Source organism: Talpa occidentalis, unplaced genomic scaffold (assembly GCF_014898055.3).
Source record: "Talpa occidentalis isolate TD23 unplaced genomic scaffold, MPIMG_talOcc4v2.1 talOcc4.7, whole genome shotgun sequence".
Lineage (NCBI taxonomy): Eukaryota > Metazoa > Chordata > Mammalia > Eulipotyphla > Talpidae > Talpa > Talpa occidentalis.
The window spans coordinates 51,436,204-51,455,991 of NW_023605083.1; the positions used below are offsets into that span (position 1 = coordinate 51,436,204).

A 19,788-nucleotide genomic window follows, 5' to 3' on the forward strand; every position below is an offset into this window, starting at 1 on the left:
TTCTTTCACCCTCCCGCGCTTCTGACTGTACCCAGTGCATGTATAAACAAAACAAACAAACAAAACAAATAAATAAATAAAAACATGCCTCTATTAAAAAAAAAAAAAAAAAAAGAATGCTTGTAAATTTTTATTTATCCTTGGTTAATGTTTTAAATTTCACCAAGATCCTTCATCAACACTCAGTCTTTGAGGAAAATGAATTTGTATTAAAAAATGTTCCCTATTGTCTCTATCTGCAAACATTTTAGACATATTTAGAAGTGATGGCTCTAACTTATATTTAAGCCTTCTTCCCCATACTTTTTGCATTTTGCCCTTTTTATTCTACATTATGTGAAAATTTGTCTATCTTCCAGAAACTAGGATACTTTTTCTGCTCATTTATTGAGTTTTCAAAATTTCTAGCTGCCTTTTACAGCTATAATAACTCAAATTTCTGTTACTTACTCTAAAATTTCATTTATAACTTTTTCTTCAAGTTCTTGGTCCTACTGAGTTTAGGGCCCTTCTTTTACTTTGTTGGTTCTCCCCAAATGTTTGGTAATTTTCTGATTGTGTGCTCATCTTTTTATTTGAAATTATGCTAGACTACTGTTAAGTATTTCAACTGCTTGCACAGCCTGCTTCTGTGAGGAAATCTGGCGCTAAGCTTTTAATTAGCCAATGTTAAAGTACTAAAATAACAATGGAGTAAAGAGTAGCATACACTTCTGGATAGAATAGGCCTGAAGTTAGTATTTTAGGTAAGCATTCTCTATAACCTCCTTTGTGTTACCATGAACACAGAGCATGATGCTCCAAGAAACCAAAGCTAGTTACTACAACCACCTAGAAGGAAATACTTCTGATACTCTCTTTCTGGTGTACAGCATTTCCTATGACCTAGCAATTATGTGCCTACACTTAACATCCTGGTGCACATGTACACCAGGAGCTGTAAACATAAAGATTCCTAACAGTACTCTTTATAAGGAGGAGAAACTGGGCATGATCATTACCTAGCAGTAGATGGATACATAAATCACATCATTAATATAAAGACTAAAATTAGTTAAGATATAGGAACTCTTTTTAGCCATACTAAAAACAAAGTTTAATAAACAAAGTCAAAGAACATTACATTTAAATGAAAACAAAACAAAACACCAAAATTATAGTTTTAGAATACATTCTTAGATATTAAAATGTGTAACAAGGGAATGATAGGGTTTACCATCTAAGGAGGAAGAAGGGAGCTTCCGACATATTCATGTTCAATTTTAACCTAGGAGTTGGGTGCAACTGTGTATTATCCTTTCAAGTGTATACCTGTTTTATGTTATTCTGGATGTATGATGCATTTTACCATAAGACAACAGGTAAGATTTAGCAGATGCTCAGGCTGTAACCTTGTGACCAAACCATATTCTCACATGCTTTTCCTCCTTATAGCTGTAATATTAATTTTCTCACAGTTCTGGAAATGTTCAAGATCAAGGTGCCAGCATGGTTGGTTACAAGCAGAAGCTCTCTTCCTATGCTGCAGATGGACTTCTTCCCAATGTATCCACACATGCCAGTGAGTAAGCTCTCTGGTATTTCTTCTTATAAGGACAGTAATCCTATTAGATCAGGGCCCCATCCTTATGATTTCATTCAACCTTAGTCACTTCTGTAGAGGTCCCATTTTCAAATACAGCTACATTGAGAAATTAGGGCTTCAATGTATAAATTTTGAGGAGACACAATCCATTAACACCTACCAAAATCTAGATTCCTAAGACTGTCAACATCCTGATCCTGTACATGTACACAGTTTTCTCATTCCAAAGATGGACTATTTCTCTGGAAGAAGAAATGTATGACCTCAGAGAGTAACTTAGGAGCTCAAGGAGAATGTATTCCTCTGGGAAGAAAAGGCCAAAGGCCAAACACCTCGGCAGAAACGACTTAAGAGTTGCTTAAGAGTTTCAGACTGCAGGCTCCAGTTTTTGCTAAGAAACTTAAGTTCCCAACTGCCTATGGGACATAGGAGAAACTGAAATGTAGTGAAGAGGTAGCTTATATCTAGGATCTCTGTATTTCCTTATACTTGTGAACTACAAAATATATTTTCCCATGATCAGAATTGCAGGAGAGCAGACCAAATTTTAAACCATAAGCAGTTGAGCTCATAAGTAATGAATGGTACAGACTGACTTTACGTAGATCATTTCAGTCTTTCAATTTCTTGTCAATCAGAAGCGAAACAACTCTAGTGTGGAAATCTTTACAGACAACTTAATAGTTTTTGTGTGCGTGTATGGGTTTCTGTTAATCTGTTTATAAAATGTCTAGAGAAAACAATGCTTTCTTGTGTGAAAAAAGACTTTCAAATTAACCAATGAAAGAAAATATGAGAAATCAATTGTAATCAACTAACCTTCTTCTGTTGCGTGCAGGTGTGTTGCATCGTTCCCCTGAGAAGTGATGTTGACTTGGTCGAACTGAAGGGGGCTGCCTATTTGATGTCATCTCCCATGGTCGCATTGGTGGTGAGGGAGCTGGTGATGCTGATGTATAATCAAAGACTGAATGAGAAAGGCGCTGTCGCTTGGGACTTGGACTATCTTCACTCTGCTAATGCAACAAAAATCAATCAATTAAGATTTTTTATCCCTGTATAAGCATGTGTTAAGTATATTACACCTAAGTGTGTGTGTGGGGGGGAGGAATACTATCAACCCAAAACTATATACCTTAAAAGAAAAAGATGATGAGAGGAAGAGGGAGATGCAAAGTAAACAATACCAAATGAGAAGTGATTTCTTATCAATCATCATAAAATTCACCATCAGGTAAGAACATAGTACCAAATAGGGTAACATGCAATGGTATGGTACTTGACTGTCTCCTTAAAACCTAATCTGAGAAATTCCACTATGCTTTCCCATCAGTTAATAGTTACTCTTTTTTTTTTTTTTTTTTAAATAGAGGCATGTTTTATTTATTTATTTATTTGTTTGTTTTGTTTGTTTGTTTATACATGCACTGGGTACAGTCAGAAGCGCAGGAGGGTGAGAGAATTCACCAGAGCCAGAGCAAGGAGCAGAGCAGGCAGAAGGACCGAAGTACACTGCTGAGGGGAGCAGCGGGCAGCAGGAGAGGTCTGCGGGCCATGTGGGACCCTCCTCCTGTGGCCGGGGAGCAGCCAGGGATCAAACCGGCGCGGCAGAGGCCGCGGGCAGCTTCGCAACCCAGCGCTCAACCGCTGCGCCACCGGGGAAGCCCAATAGTTACTCTTTTTGGCATCAATTCTCAGCAAAGATCTATTTAGAATGGGGTAGGCCGCTGATTTGATTCTAATTTTTTTTTAAAGATTTATTTATTTATGCATACATGAGCTGGGGTACAGGCCAGAGGTGCAGGGTGTACATGAGAGGGTTCAGCAGAGACAAAATGTGGAACAGAATAGGTGGATCTACTGAAATACTCTGCTGAGGGGAGCAGCGGGCAAGACAGGAGGAGAGGTCTGCTGCACCATGTGGCTCAACTCCCTGGCCAGGGACTGAACTCGTGCTGTGCTGCAGTGACTGCAGATAGCTTCATAGTGCTGTGACTTAACCCTTTGTGCCACCAGGGAGGCCCTGATTTGATTCTAAATCACACTCTTCTATCTCCTATTTCTATTGCTTAAGGTCATTACAATTATTTTAATAAAGCTTACAAGGATAAAATGATCAGTATGTAATAGACAGTCAACTAGTTTAGATCATCAGTTCTAGACTAATTAGAATGACATAACATTTGGGAAAGACATGGAGTTTCAGAAAGATTACAGGAGTGGTGGATAATTCTGTATCTATTATAGATTGAGGGATAACTCAAATTTTCAAGGGTTAAATCTTGCTTCCAAGATATGAAATTGGTAGGGATCACTTAGTAGAATTACTAACTTTAAGTCTCTATGGATCCACAACACATATTTATTTATTTAAAGATTTATTTATTTATTTATATAAGCACTGGGTACAGTCAGAAGAGCAGGAGGGTGAGCGAGTTCACCAGAGACAGAGAGGGGAGCAGAACAGGCAGACTGATGAAGTACAATGCTGAGGGGAGCAGCAGGCATGGCAGGAGAGGTCTGCGCGCCATGTGGGACCTTCACCTGCGGCCGGGGATCGAATCAGCGCTGCAGAAGCTGCAGGCAGCTGCGCAGCCCAGCGCTCAACCGCTGTGCCACTGGGGAGGCCCCACAACACAACACATATTTAAAGACAGGAAAATATTAAAAAGTTTACTATAATGCAACAAGGTTTCATCACATTCCTCAACTGTAATATTCTAAGGAAAAACTCTCAAGAAAGAAAAATCCCCAGTTTCCAGAAAAGGAAGAAGTAACCTACAAAGAAACACCAACTAGATTAGCATTAAATTTCCCACAGAAAAACAAAAGATCCTAAAAGTGTTGTGAGGGAAAATAACATTAAATCTAGAATTTTATACTCTAACCAAACCATTAATCTAGTGTGAGGACAAAAAACAAAGACCTTGCCAGATATATAAAGATTCAAAGTTGCTTTTCATACATCCTTTCAGAAAATTTTACTTGGTTTTATAAGAATGTCTCTCCCTCTTGAAAAGATAGAAATATAGTTACACATTTTAAGTATAAATGATACAAGAAAAAACAAACAGTAGAAATCAGTAGTGTGATGAATCAAAATCCCAGATGACAAAATCCCAGTCTAGTTAAGTCTGGGAAGTAATCAGTCCAGGTTAGGTTAGAATAAGTCATCAGAGGACTCTTGAGAAAAATACCTTAAATACTGTGGTTTTAAACAATACAATCAAGACCTTGGAAGTTCTTAATAAAAGTTAAGCACATAGCTCTTTTGTCATAAGAAATACAGCGGGTTTTGGAAAAAGAAAGAAGGGAATGGAGGCATCACACTCCCAGACTTCAAACTATACTACAAAGCCATAATCATCAAAACTGCATGGTACGGGAACAAGAACAGACACACCGACCAATGGAGCTGAATAGAAAATCCAGAAATAAACCCACAGATTTATGGTCAACTAATATTTGACAAAGAAGCAAAGAATATGACTGGAGCAAAGAAAGTTTGTTCAATAAATGGTGCTGGGAAAACTGGGTCGATACATGCAAAAGAATGAAGCTTGACTACTACCTCATACCATGCACAAACAACAGCTCAAAATGGATTAAAGAACTAGACATAAGACCTGAAACCATAAAATATATAGAAGGAAATACAGGCGAAACACTACATGACATGCACATCAAAGACATCGTTACAGACACATCACCCAAAGCAGTGATAGTAAAGGCAAAGATAAACAGCTGGGAGTACATCAAATTAAAGAGCTTCTGCACAGCAAAAGAGACAATAACCAAAACAAAGAGAAACCCCACCGACTGGCAGAACATTTTTGCACATAACACTAATGATAAAGGATTGATCACAAAAATCTACAAAGAGCTGACGAGACTCAACAAAAACAAAGAAAATAATCCCATCAAAAAATGGGCAGAAGAGCTAAAAAGAAACTTAACTTCTCCAAAGAGGAAATGCAAATGGCCAACAGGTATATGAAAAAATGTTCAACATCACTTGTAATCAGGGAAATGTAAATCAAACTAAAATGAGATACCACCTTACACCAGTGAGAATGGCACATATTAAAAAAACTAGCAACAACAAATGTTGGTGAGGTTGTGGAGAAAAAGGAACTCTCCTACATTGTTGGTGGGAGTACAAACTGATCCAACCATATGGAGAGCTGTGTGGAGATTTCTTGACCTACTAAACATAGAGCTTCCATATGATCCAGCAATTCCACTCCTAGGTATTTACCCACCCAAATGACACAGAAACATTAATTCCAAAGAACACCTAAACCCCTATGTTTATAGCAGCACTATTTACAATAGCTAAGCTATGGAAGCAACCCAAATGCCCAAAAACAGATGACTGGATCAAGAAGATGTAGCACATATACACCATGGAATATTATACTCAGCAATCAAAAAAGATAAACACATGCAGTTTGCAGCAACACGGATGGAGCTAGAAGAGATTATGTTCAGCGAAATAAGTCAGAAAGAAAAAGAAAAATACTGGATGGTCTCACTCATAGCAGGAATTTAGAAAACCTAAATAAGGGACCAGGAAAAAGACTAATTAATACAAAGTAAAAATCAAAATCAACAAGCAACTATAAACCAGAGACACACTATGGGGGGGGGGAGAGGAGGGAGAAGAGGGATTAGGGTCATAATTTGCAGGGGGGATTGTATGGGGAATATAACCACAATGAAAATGCATACATTGTGCAAAAACGAAAAGTGATGTAACTATATAAAATAGCAGGGGTTTTTTTTTTTTAAAAGATTTATTTATTTATACAAGAACCGGGGTACAGGCCAGATGTGCGGGAGGGTGAGAGGATTCACCAGAGATAGAGCAGGGAACAGAACAGGCAGATGGACGAAATACACTGCTGAGGGGAGCACCGGGCGAGACAGGAGAGGTCTGCCGCGCCACGTGGGACCTTCACCGTGGGACCTTCACCGGCAGGATGGGATTGAACTGGCGCTGCAGAGACTTTTGACAGCTTCACAGCACAGTGCTCAACTGCTTGTGCCATCAGTGGAGGCCCCAGGTTTGTTTTTTGATGCCCCCAGGACAGAAGATAAGACCTTATCACTGAGACCAACAAAAGGGATCCAATTAACATACAATCACTAAGAAAACATGTCCACTCTATCTGGAGGAGCACTCAGAGACCCAAGAATTTATTTTTTTTAAAGGTTTACTTATTTATACAAGAACTGGGGTACAGACCAGAGGTGCAGGATGGTGAGAGGATTTACCAGAAACAGAGAGGGAGCAGAACAGGCAGATGGACCAGAAACAGTGTTGAGGGGAGCAGCAGGCCAGACAGGAGAGGTTTGCTGTACCATGTGGGTATCTCCCTGGCTGGCTGGGATTCAAACCCATGCTGCGGAGGCTATGGACAGCTTCACAGAGCTGCCCTCAACACCCTGTGACACCAGGCAGTCCCAGACCCAAGAATTTAAACTGCAAGTTAATTCCTTATACCAAGATCGTAGTTAAAATTTTTCATTACCTGCCATTGTCTAAACTTAAGACATGTTTTTAAAGTTTAGAAAATAATATGAAAGCTGATCTAGAACTAAGCTACCATAAGATCTTTTGACAGAAGTAAGAGCAGAACAGAATCTGGAAGACACATTACCTAGGTCAAGTAGTTCTCAAACTTTTGTTATGTATCAGAAACCTCAAGTTGCTGGGCCCACTCCCAGTTTCTGATTCAGAAAATTTGAATCAGGGCCCAGAATTTGCATTTCTAACATGATCTCAGGTGATGTTTGCTAGATTTTGGGGGCCAGTGAACTAAGAAATAAGAGACTCTCAGGCAAAGTCCCTGAGGATAAGCGCACAGTAACAGAAAAATTTACATTTTTTTGAATCCTCAGACAGGTAAGTCTCCTTCTCTCCTTGTTGACTCAGTGCCAGTGACTGACTTTAGAAAGTATCAAACATTGATGACTTAAATTCAAAAGGTGTTGATTCAAATTAGTACAAGTATTAGTTCTTTACCTACAGAATATCATATAGATATTACAGCACAGAATACTGGTGCAGATTTAGGGATCAAGAGGTCTGAAGAAATGAAGGGAATATCTGAAGAAAACCAGCTAGCTAGCTTATATATTCAGTATTACTCATCTGATAAAATGAGTACAGGATTACAGACAAAATGAGTACAGTGACTACACTGTATTAACACCAAATCATCTGTAACCAAAACATTATTATAAGTGAAAATGTTATAGGACAGGGAGAGGGGCAGCCCAAACCCCCGCAAACCTGCCTATTCTAAATGGGTTCTGCCATCCGCCGCATCAACACAAAACATAGGAGACTTTAATGAAAAGGAACTTTAATAAAACTAGGAAACAATACAGGTAAGGCAAAGAATCTAGTTTCTAAATCAAGCACCCAAAGTTACCCGTCCCCTCGTGGGTAAAAGTCCATCCAAATAGAATTGGCCCAGAGCAAGGCCCCAAGGCCTGCCACAAGTCTAAAGCATCTTCCAGTGGGGACCCACAGAAAAGGGTCACAAACAACCAGACAAGCCCGGAAGGAAAAGAGCAAAATCAACATTAAGATAAAAGCTGCCATTGTCACCTCCCCACGGGTCTCACCCACATCTGTGTCACCCAGTTCACGACCAAAAGACAAGCGCAGTTTCTTCACGAGTCTCTAGGCTCCATGCGCCTCCTCCAGGTCTCCTTCTGGCTCCATCCTGCTTCCTTCCTCCATCTCTTCTGCAGCTTCTCCTCTTCCTGCTCAGCTCCACCCTCCCTTGGGTGGGGCAGGGAACCTCCCCCTTTCCTGGGGACCACCCTGTTACAAAAACACTCTGGAGACATAAGAATGCACTTTATAATTCCAAAAGAGGAAGCATACTAAATACTATGAAACACACACATATATGTGTACAGTCTACATGTACACACACACACACACACAAACATGTCTAGCTCAATCAGAAGTCTTGGAGATAATAGGAGATGCAGTGCCAGACAAATTTCCCCCAAGCAGAAACAGGTTACAAATTCTAGATAAAAACTGGTGATAGAAATGACTCTGACTTCAGCAACCACTCATGAAGCCCAGAGACTTCTTACTCAAAGGAGGAAAAGGCAACTAGAGTGGGAAGAGAGAATAAACTCTTCAATAACTTAACCTGGTCCTCTCTCCAATCAACACTGAGAAGACTACACTCCATCTCAGTCTCACACATAAAGAAGCACAGCATGACTTATTTACAAGTCCCCAATTCATCCTTAAACTCCCAAACTTTCTCTACTTGCCTTAATGGCAAAACATGACATCTCTCATCCCCCAATCAAGAAAAAAAAACCTCAAATTCAAAACTGGTCCAGGGAAAGAAAATACTCACTGAATTCTGCTTACACAGATGTGAAAAAAAGAAAACAGATGTGAAAGCACTTAGGAAATTAACAACTACATAAAGCAACTTGCTAATAAAGAATAACCACCAAAGATTCCTCAACCTACTAAAGATAGAGCTTCCATATGATCCAGCAATTCCACTCCTAGGTATTTACCCAAAAGACACAGAAACATCAATTCCAAAGAGCACCTGCACCCCTATGTTTATAGCAGCACAATTTACAATAGCTAAGTTTTGGAAACAACCCAAACGCCCAAAAACAGATGACTGGATCAAGAAGATGTGGTACATATACACAATGGAATATTACTCAGCAATCAAAAAAGATAAATACATGCAATTTGCAGCAACAAGGATGGAGCTGGAAGGGATCAAGTTCAGAGAAATAAGCCAGAAAGAAAAAGAAAAATACCGGATGGTCTCACTCATAACAGGAATCTAGAAAACCTAAATAAGGGACAAGGAAAAAGAATAACTATAAGAAAGAAAAAATCAAAATCAACAAACAACTATGAACCAGAGACACACTTGTTGGGGGGGAGGGGTGGGGAAAGAAGGGATTGGGGTCAAAATCAGGGGGTTGCAACTGTATGGTGAATTAAAAAAAGAAAAAAAAAAATAACCACCAAGACAAATCTTTGTTTTGCAAAGCAAGGATATAAAGAGGAGACAGAAAGAAGTTAATAATTTTATCTTTGAATTACTAAATAAAGCAGAAAATAATCTGTACAGAGCTCATAATTCACTACAAAATGAAGTCTTTGTTCAAACTATATTGAGATCTATTTAAATGTGTTTGTATTAGTGAAGAGGAACTGAAGATAATTCAGTGAATATACTGCCTTTGGACTACATTATGGATACAGTACTACACACTTCACCTAATTCACACAAGACTAGTATACAGTTCTGATATTTCTCAAGTCAAAAGATTTCAGGATAAAATCCATATTCATAGCCAGTCTCACATTATGTTCTCCTAGGATGTTAATGTTACTTATAAAGGATGGGAAAGAAAATTTTGAATATTGTGTTTTCAAAAGTAATTAAGTGTACATTAAAAAGAATCAGAACTTGGCTTTTTTTATACCAAGTTGTTTTTTCACAATAAGGTCAAAGGAAAATAACAGCTTTGTATGTAGAGTGCTTGAGAAGAGAGTCTCCTGATATAACTTATCAGAATTCTATCATAGTGAATCTTGTGAAAACATTATGTTACTAACATCACTGGCCCTAATTCCTAGTCCAGCAATGTCTTCCTAAGTGCAGGGAGAATACATGCCTAATTTTGAATAACATTATTAATAATCTCAAGTTCTTTTTTAATTGCACAAAATGACATTGGTTCACAAAAACTGGTTCACCTTGATGCTAAACTGCAATGTTTTCAATGCTATAGTTAGCTCTACCATAGCACTAAATTGTATACATCATAAATCTGTAGCTATAATTTTAGGCTATAAACATAGATCAACAAAAACCAGAAAACCACTAAAAATAGAAAAGATAGTAAAAACAACCTAAAAATCATGAGACCCCTCTGGGATACCCAGGTGGAGCTGCTTTGCAGACAGCTGAAGTTTAGACAATAGATGTAGAGATTTAGGAGTCTGGAGCATCTATAGAGAGATGGTAGGTTAAGAAAGCTGTAGTCAAAGCCAATGTTGCTCCAGATAATTTATGCAATGAAAAAGAGGCCCAAAAGCGAACCCTGAGAAACTCCAACATTTTGTTAATTAGCTGATGAGAGGAGAGTGAAGTGGGTGGTGGAAACCAGAGAAAGGAAGGTAATTTCAAGGATTTAACTAAGAAGTCATGGCTGGAAAACATTAGTGAGTTTAAAAACATTGAGCTCACTGACAAAAAGCTCTTTCTTTATATAACATGATTTAGTATCTATTATGGTATAACTCCCCTTACAACAATTTTCAAAAAAGTTATTTTCCTGCTTTTGTTTAAAATAATTTTCATATGAATTTAAGGGTAACTGTAAATTTCTAAAAACCAAAGAACTCTGGTATATCTTTCTTGGAATTTTTATTGTCTATAAATTTGCTGGAAAATAGATATTTTTACAAGAATTAGTCTCTTTCAGAAAGGTAGTATTATATCTTTATGTGTATAAGTTGTAAAAATTTCAATCACTGATGGAAGAACACAAAGGACTATGATGAAGGTTCACAAGTGCTGTGATGGTGGGAGAATTATTAGGACTACAGCTGAGGGGCGAAATCAAATATTGTCCAAAAATAAACCATGATGTAAAAAAATTAAAAATAGATAAATTTTAAAAATTATCAACAAGTTAAAAAGATTTCAATCACCTAATTAACCAGTAAATTAGTTATCACATAGCTGTCATTCTCTCTCTCTCTCTCTCTCTCTCTCTCTCTCTCTCGCACACACCCCTCTGAAATCAAGGGTAGTGTCCAACATGAAATTCAAGTTCCCTACAATGCCCCTGATTATTTTATAAAAGCATACTATCTTGAATCACAATCACTGATGCCAGTTGGTAGTACTGAAACTGCTAATTTTCAAACTAAGAAGAGGCTGACATCAAGAGATACTTAAGTGTAGTCAGGTGGGTGATGAAACTATTCTCTATCTTGATTGTGGTGGTGGTTACACATCTTTATGCGTTTATCAAAACTCACAGAACTGTACACTGAAAGGGTAAATTTTACTATAAGATAATTATACCTTTAAATAAAAAAAGTAAAGGAGGCATTTTTAATGTTAGACTTATTTTTATAAAGATGCAATGCAAACCTATACCCTTCTGTAAGAAAACCCTAAGCAATCAATACACAAAGCCATCACTTTAACAGAAACATTAAAATGCCAACTAAATCTACACCGGGAAACACATACAAGAATGAATATCCATAGCAATTTTATGTGTAAGAATAGTAAAAAGCTGAAAACTACCCAAACACCCATCAAAAAAAAAAAAAAAAAAAGATAAAATACAGTATAGTCATACACAGGGAATATTAAAAGCAGGGAAATGAACCAGCTACACACTCACATGCATTGATATGGATGAACCTCAAAATGGCAAAAATATACAAAGTTTGGTCCCATACTTTTAAAAATTAAGTTCAGAAATGAATGAACAGTTTAGTACTGAGATATACTGCATATGGTACAACTACACAGAAAAGTAAAAGGATACTTGACACAAAATTCAGCTATTTACTCAAGCTGCAGGTATGGGGCACAGAAGATGCATATAAAATGTAAAGTCAGGGCCTCCCTGGTGGTGCAAGGGGTTAAGCACCGCACTATGAAGCAATCTGCAGCCTCTGCAGCACAAGTTCAAGCCCTGGTCGGCCAGGGAGCAACCCACATGGTGCAGCATGTTTCAGTAATCTGCCTGTTCTGTTCCCCATTCTGTCTCTGGTGGATCCTCTCATCCCCTGCACCTCTGCCCTGTGCCCCAGCTCTTGTATGCATAAATAAATTAATCTTAAAAAAAGTAAAATAAAATGTAAAGTCATGCGGAGGCTTCAAAAGTATTGGCAATGGTTGATGTCTTAAGTTGGATAGTAATTTTTCTTTTAAAGTGTATGTGTGTCTGCTTTATACTTTATAATCTGCAATATGAAATACCTCAAACTTACAACAATTTTTTAAAAATGCAAGGTTTGAAACACTTGAGTAGGAGTAATCCAAAATGAAATAAGTCAAGAAGGTGCAAAGTGTGAAAGGTTAATGACAAAACTGACAGTAAAGATGACAAAAGAGCTCAAAAATGGGATGAACTTTTTGTTCTAAGATTATTGATGCCTGGAAACAAGGATGCAGGAGGGTCCTGGGCCCATTAAGTATCCAAGAGAATGTCAAAACATTGTCCTCTGACCACTTACAAGCCCCATACCCAATCCCATGCCTGGAGTGGGAAATAATCATTTCTGTACCCCTAGAGAAGGCTGCAGAGTAAATGATGTCCTCAGAAAAAGAGACCAGTTTCAGTTAAGATAACAAAGCACAAGGGGTGCTTCAAGAAAAAAATGAAAGAGGTAGGTGAGTATTTAAAATGCGACTATTACAAAGGAAAGGAAAAGCAGGAATAGGGAAGGAAGATGTTAGGGGGAAAGCCAAAAGAAAGAAAAAATAACTCATAAAGGAACTAACTTAGTGAGGATAGGAGATGGCTAGGTAGGTTCTCTTTCATGTGGTTACTAACTGTTGCAAGGATGAGAACCTTAACAGGAACTAAGAAATCACACCCAATTTTGATATCACAATTAGTTGAAGGTGTTTTACAGTATTGCAAAGGGGAAAGAATAAGGATCTATTTTACTTCATGCAGAAAAGTGAAAGGACAGTAAATGAGCAAAGAAAATCTCCTCCTTTTGGAAGCAAAGTACACAGATAGCCGTGATCTAAAATTAGAGAAAAGTAAGATTAAGTTAAATTAGAATAATAAAAATTTAGCAATACCTCATACCTCTCTGCATTCTCAAATCAAAATGGCTCTAGCCTTTTTTGTTTTATTTCCAAATATCTACTGCATTTGACAGCTATTTGGAATTTGCAGTTATTATCAAGCTCATGCCTAAAGACTGAAAAGAAGTACAAATAACACAGAAAAGTATCAAGTAGCTGTTTAGTTGTGGCAGCATGAAGGTCCTAAGCCAATTTCTTGCTTTGACATTAGTCTACTACTAAATATCAAGTCATTGTAGATTTATGACATATTTCAAGTGGTGGTCAATATGCTATTCAATTAAATACACCTACGTCTCAACTGCACTGTGTTGACAGAACTGTACCTGTTCCGATCTAAAGGTGGTATGACATAGCTAACAAGATATATACCAAAAACTGGATTTGAGCGTTTGCTCTGCCAACAGCTAGATATGTAATGGGTTATAATTCCAGTCAGTGAGCTTTTCTGAACTTGTCTCTACGTTAGAAAACCATGAGTGACATTTATTGTGAGGGTTATAAACAAAAGAGCAGAGAACCTGACACAAATTCCAAGGAATATCCGATTAAAAAGTCCTGTGTCACCTACACAACTCTTTTCAGAAACCCCAAATCTTCCATTTAATGTATCACAAGCATTTCTCTTTCAGAGATAGTGCCAAGTCCCAATCTATTACAAAAAACAAGCAGGCTCTATTTAAACATCCTAACCTTGATTAGTAATTCGTATTATTCAGGCTTATATATATACATGTCCAAATATAATACCTTGGCCACAATCCTACCATCCTACCAATTCTGTATTGTAGTTTCCTTTGTGGTAATCTTCCATTACTAAAACATGCTTCTCTAGGAGTAATGAATAAAAAATTTAGTAGCCATTTACATGAGCACATCCTAGAATCTTATTAATAACTTAATGATCCTTTCAATTTATATCTTATTTTCATTTTATATGTAACAAAATTTTAAGTCACATTTACCCACAGGTGTCAAAAGTTACAGAATGCAAGTAACCATGTTTTCTGTCTGAAATAAGCATTACTATCAACTCTGAGCATTGAGCAAATAAGTAATGATGGCTTTAAAAATACATCCTTCCATTTTCCTTTCCTACATGATTTCACATATTCTGTATCTTCTACTTTTCTACACAACTTGGCCTATGAGAACAAGTGCTTAAGACCAAAAGAAAATAATAAACAGCAACTCAAGAAGACAAACATTCTTCAGAAAAGCTGACTAAAAAGTTAAGAAGTCCCCTAAGAAGATAGTGAGAATTCTGTTTCAAGCCTACCTAGAAACAACCTAAAATGTATCTGTGACTTTTTGCCCTAGGTAGGGAAAGGGTAAATATATAAGAACCTGGAAGAAAGCTTTGAAGTGGGCATCCTCTTGAACGGTAGTATTCTGATCACTTGGGAGAAGAGGGAACAGGCTCTGAAGTCTCACCCTTTCACAAATCACCTTGTTAGGATGGCCAGGTAGAGGTGCTGAATTGGCCCCGGGAGATATCTGAGAAAAAGAGGGAGAAGAAAAGGATAGTTCATGGCTAGCTGCACCAATGTGGAGAATCATGCCTATGAAGGACAGTCTGGATTTTCTAGGTATTTGATGATTTTGTCAGAAGATACTGGAAAAAATGAAAAATTAATCTTAAACATCAAAACAAATATAAGGATGGCAAATGTTGCCTCTAGTAGGGGATCATTCTTACAAAATCTTTTATGGTAAAACTGCATTGTTTAAGAATGCAAAGTCCTCCCTGTGTTTTCCATATTTGTTTTGCCAATATCAATTCTGAAATCCTAAAGGATAAGACTTTATATTAAGAAAACCTGAGGTAAAAATCACATATTTTAAGTACAGAAAGAATGGTGTCTGCCTAGACTCAGATTAGTATTTTTTTGCTTTCTATTTTTTAGCTAGCTTTCCAAATGATCATGCAAAGGAAGGCAAGAGATTTCAGAACATTTGTGACAAAACTCCTGTAGTAATCACAAGCATAAAAAAACAAGACTTTGACTGGAGGGATCACAAATCCAGTCAACACAAACCTGCTGACCTTCCTAAAAAAATACAATATCATAGCCCCAAAGTAAATGTCTGGTATGTTTTAAATGTTTGACTTAATTGTGGGTTAATCCCCTTAAACTCATACATAAATATACTTAATCTGTAGCATTTCTAATCAAGGACATCAAGGGCATTACCTGTTGTCCTGTGCTGTTGAGTAAAATGCCCCTGGGGGTTAATGTCTGTGGACCTGGTGGTCCATACAATGAAGATCAAACATGTGCGATAAGGTTATTGTTTTCAGTTGCACTGCCTCATTCATTCCCTTATATATAAAAGTCTAGTATGTCACAAGTACTAAACCAAGAGGCATGGATTCCTGCCTTTAAGAAGTATACGCTATTAAAAAAAAAAAAAAGAAGAAAGAAAAGCAAATCACCTTACAATATAAGAGTATCATCTTTCTATGATAATGGTAGGCTCTGGATGCTAAGGATACATAACTGACAATAGACAGCACTATAACCAGGAAATTGCAAAATGTTCAGCACAGCTGGCAAGTAAGGAAACAGCAAAAAGGGAAAGATCATTAAGTGGCAAATTAATTATATTAATAATCCCACCATAGTAATCTTTCTTAGTTGCTTTCTAAATTGTTTCTGGCTTGCTATGTGTCTGAAAAACAGGATAACCATACCTGTTGGTATGAGCAAATTACTTCCAAAAAAATTCTAAGAATAAAAACAAAACACCTGAGGGTACACAAAATGTTTTGGGGATGAGCTAAAGCTTATTTCTGTGCTAGGAACATAACCAAGCTAATATCCTTTACCATTATGCTAAAGTAAGAATTGCTGAATCAAGGACTATTTACTGATTGTCTCCATCAAGCAAAGAGTTCCACAGGAAAGAAGATGAATTACGGAATGGCCCTCAAAAAGCTTATTGTAAAAAAAATAAAAACAAAAATAGATACAAGCTGCTGCCCCCAGATGTTTTGAGTATCATAATACAGGCAAAAACTACAACAGAGACAGAAACCTTGGGTTTATCAGAGGGCTAAGAAAGAAAAGATTTCATAGGAAGAAGTGTATTTTGCATTCCTAATTCCTCATTCAATCTAATGCTTTTTTACCACTTTAAAGTAATTCTCTCCTCTCTTAACATGGTTTGTTCCTTTATGTAGGCTTCATATTATTTTTTAAATCTTCTTAAACTTACCATTTGCACAGTAAGTACCTCTGCTTTCAAGTATATGATACCTAAAACGGTATGACTTGCACTCTTAAAAACTGCTAGTACAAGTAGCTGGCTGGGAGAACAGAAATCAGGGGTCAGGTTTCAGTCATGTAAGTAAAAAACTAGAAAGCCATGCATGCCCCTGTGGGTCACAAGTTAAAAATTTCAAGCATATGGGGCCTCCCCAGTGGCGCAGCGGTTGAGCGCTGGGCTACGAAGCTGCCCGCGGCCTCTGCGGCACCGGTTCGATCCCCGGCTGCTCCCTGGCCACTGGAGGAGGGTCCCACATGGTGCGCAGACCTCTCCTGCCGCCCGCTGCTCCCCTCAGCAGTGTACTTCGGTCCTTCTGCCTGCTCTGCTCCCTGCTCTGGCTCTGGTGAATTCTCTCACCCTCCTGTGCTTCTGACTGTACCCAGTGCATGTATAAACAAACAAACAAACAAACAAACAAATAAATAAAATATGCCTCTGTTAAACATGCCTCTATTAAAAAAAAAAAGAGAGTGCTGGGGGACAGTTGACAGCAATAAAGGATATGTCTCTCTCTGTCCCACCAGATTACCTCTCCCATTTAAAAAAAAAAAAAAATTCAAGCATATTACTCTCTTACCCATAACATTTCCCACAGGTCAGAGTTCCTTTACCTCTAAAAAGGGGAGGTAAAACAACAAAAAGGGAAAAAGCCATATTCAAATCCTGTACTTACTACAGATCTGGAAGAAAATGATAGATGGGTCTGACTGAAATCAGTGCTTCCACTGGACAACAGAAAAACCACACTATTATTTGTGTGTGTGTTTGAGGGCAGACTTTAAAGAGGACCTCTAAAATTCCCACTTCTGGTGTACATACCCTGTATAATTCATTCCTTTCTAGTGTATAAGTAGGACTATCAACACAGTGCCATGACTAGCATAAATTTTATGACCTAAATTACACCAAATCCTTCATGGAGGTAAAGGAATTCTGAGATATAATTAAGAGTCCAAGTCAACTGATTTTTAGTTAATCAAAGAGGAGATTATCTTGGGTAAGCCTGAATTAATCACAGCAAGTCTTTAAAAGGCAGCAGCCTAAATTGCTATGTTGTGAAAAGGTATAGAAAAGGGCCACGTGGCAGAGTCACCAGATGACAGTTAGTATAAGAAAATGGGGACCCTCAGCCCTACAACCACAAGAACTATATATCTAACAACCAGTAAGCTTTAAAGAGGGTATCAAGTCTTCGATGAAATCACAGCCCCAGCCAGTTAAGACAATGAACCTAACAGCTAAGCAGGACTCTTGATCCATGGAAACTCAAAAGGTAGATCTGCTACATTACTAAATTTGTAATTTGTTACATACAATAGAAAGTGAATACAATGCATATGACTGTAGAAATTATACCACAATCAAGGAAAGTTTCCTCTCCAGAATTTTAGCTGTACTACTTAATCATATAAGATATAAATTGAGACATTTAAAACCTCAATCTGATAATAGCTAACATTATGCTATGAATTCAACTGGACTCTCTGGTCTTTATATACAGCAAGTCAGGATTTACTGAAGAGTCATACACCTCATAAATACAAGGGCCAAAATTTGAATCCAAGTCTACCTGGCTCTAAGGTTTATACTCAACCCACTAAACCATCTTGTAGTTTAAAATTTTTTTAAATCACATTGTACTTTATAATCTAGATGAATTAGTAACAAATGCTCCACGAGGCTGTTTAAAGCTATTTTTTAATGTCTCCGTAAATTATTTGAAATAATTTCCCACTACTTCCCTAATTTGCCCTCAGTTAAAATTACAGAGGTTATACTGTATCTGAAAATCGATACAACTGTATTCTATGCCAACTGTTGAGTATTACAAAGATATGGTAACTTTCTGGGATAAAATAGCCTTTTCTGGGATAAAATAGTGATAGAATCTTTATTTAAGAAATTCAATCAGGAAAACATTCCAGAGACAGAATTAAATCTGCAACTTTAAATACTTCTCTTTTTTAATATTTACATGACTATGACTAGCTCACCCCACATGGCTGAAAAAAGCACTGTTTCGCAGGACTAAAGTTACACAGAACAGTTTAACCTTTTAAGAACCAATACCTTACTATTTTAGGACCTCTTTAGTTAAATGTGGGGACCCTCTTGGTAACCACCTTTCCCTATCTTGGTAACCACCACATAACCAACAATTTAACCTGCGTCTTGAAGTTAGGTCCAAATATTGTCCCAGAACTTGCTTCCTCCAAAATGGCTTCTTATGACAGCTTCTTTCTTCATTTACATTTTTCTCATAAAGATAAGGTAACAGATATCCAGGTGCATAACCTATCAGCTAGTGTTAAATAATGTACATTCTACAAAATAAATTGCTCTAAGAGCCAAACAGCCTTCTCTCCAAATGACCACATTACTCTCCAGGAAAAAATTCACTGTCACTAGCGCAACATACCATCTGGTCAAAAGCACTCAAACCATAGCCTACTAGAAATGCAGCAAAATGAAACAAAAGATAAAGAATGAAGTGCTGATTTGTGTTGACTATAAGTCCCTTATGCCTTTGGGTACAAGTCTGGCTACCTAAAAAAAAGAAGACGACAAATCCGAATAATTAAAATATCCAAACAGTCTCATAGCTTCCATAATGGCAACTATTAAGACTCCTGGAAGTAATCAAGAAGATTTCTTAAAGTCTGAATCAGTAACCTTTCATCTGGTAAATTCTCAAGCTATACTCCAAAATATGGGGAAAACCATACGCACAAATATGTTCACAAAACAAACAAACAAATAAAAAACAGTTATAACAACTTAAAAGGGAACTAAAAAGTAACCTAAATGTTTAACAAGTATTTGCTAAGTAAATTTATGGTAGTTTTTAAACCATTTAAGAGTGATAATGGGGGGAAAGGAGCAAAATCAGGGTTAGTGAAAATAGCTTCAAGGGTCTACACTCCTTTCCCTATCCCACAGTCCCACAAATTAATGAGAATGAAGGGGAAACGGTAGTCTCTAACCAGTGCATAAGTTATGATGTGGACACAGATATTAGGAAAAATTAAGTGCTACTCATTTTGAATGGAGTTTATTTCCTTCCCT

The 19,788-nt window shown here is 37.4% G+C and overlaps 1 protein-coding gene across 16 annotated transcripts in view; it reads right to left on the reverse strand.

The window, feature by feature from the left end:
• RNF38 (ring finger protein 38) overlaps positions 1 to 19,788 on the reverse strand; it is a 59,866-nt gene that overhangs the window by 21,018 nt on the left and 19,060 nt on the right. For 7 of the 16 annotated variants that reach the window (XM_037494538.2, XM_054689162.1, XM_054689161.1 and 4 more), the window contains exon 2: positions 2,405 to 2,601. In XM_037494538.2, the coding sequence (XP_037350435.1) occupies positions 2,405 to 2,511 (107 nt within the window). In that variant the 5' untranslated portion in view covers positions 2,512 to 2,601. Of the gene's footprint in view, positions 1 to 2,404; positions 2,602 to 14,799; positions 14,950 to 19,788 lie in introns of those variants that run through there. The other 9 variants (XM_037494535.2, XM_037494528.2, XM_037494537.2 and 6 more) reach the window with 3 other exon arrangements.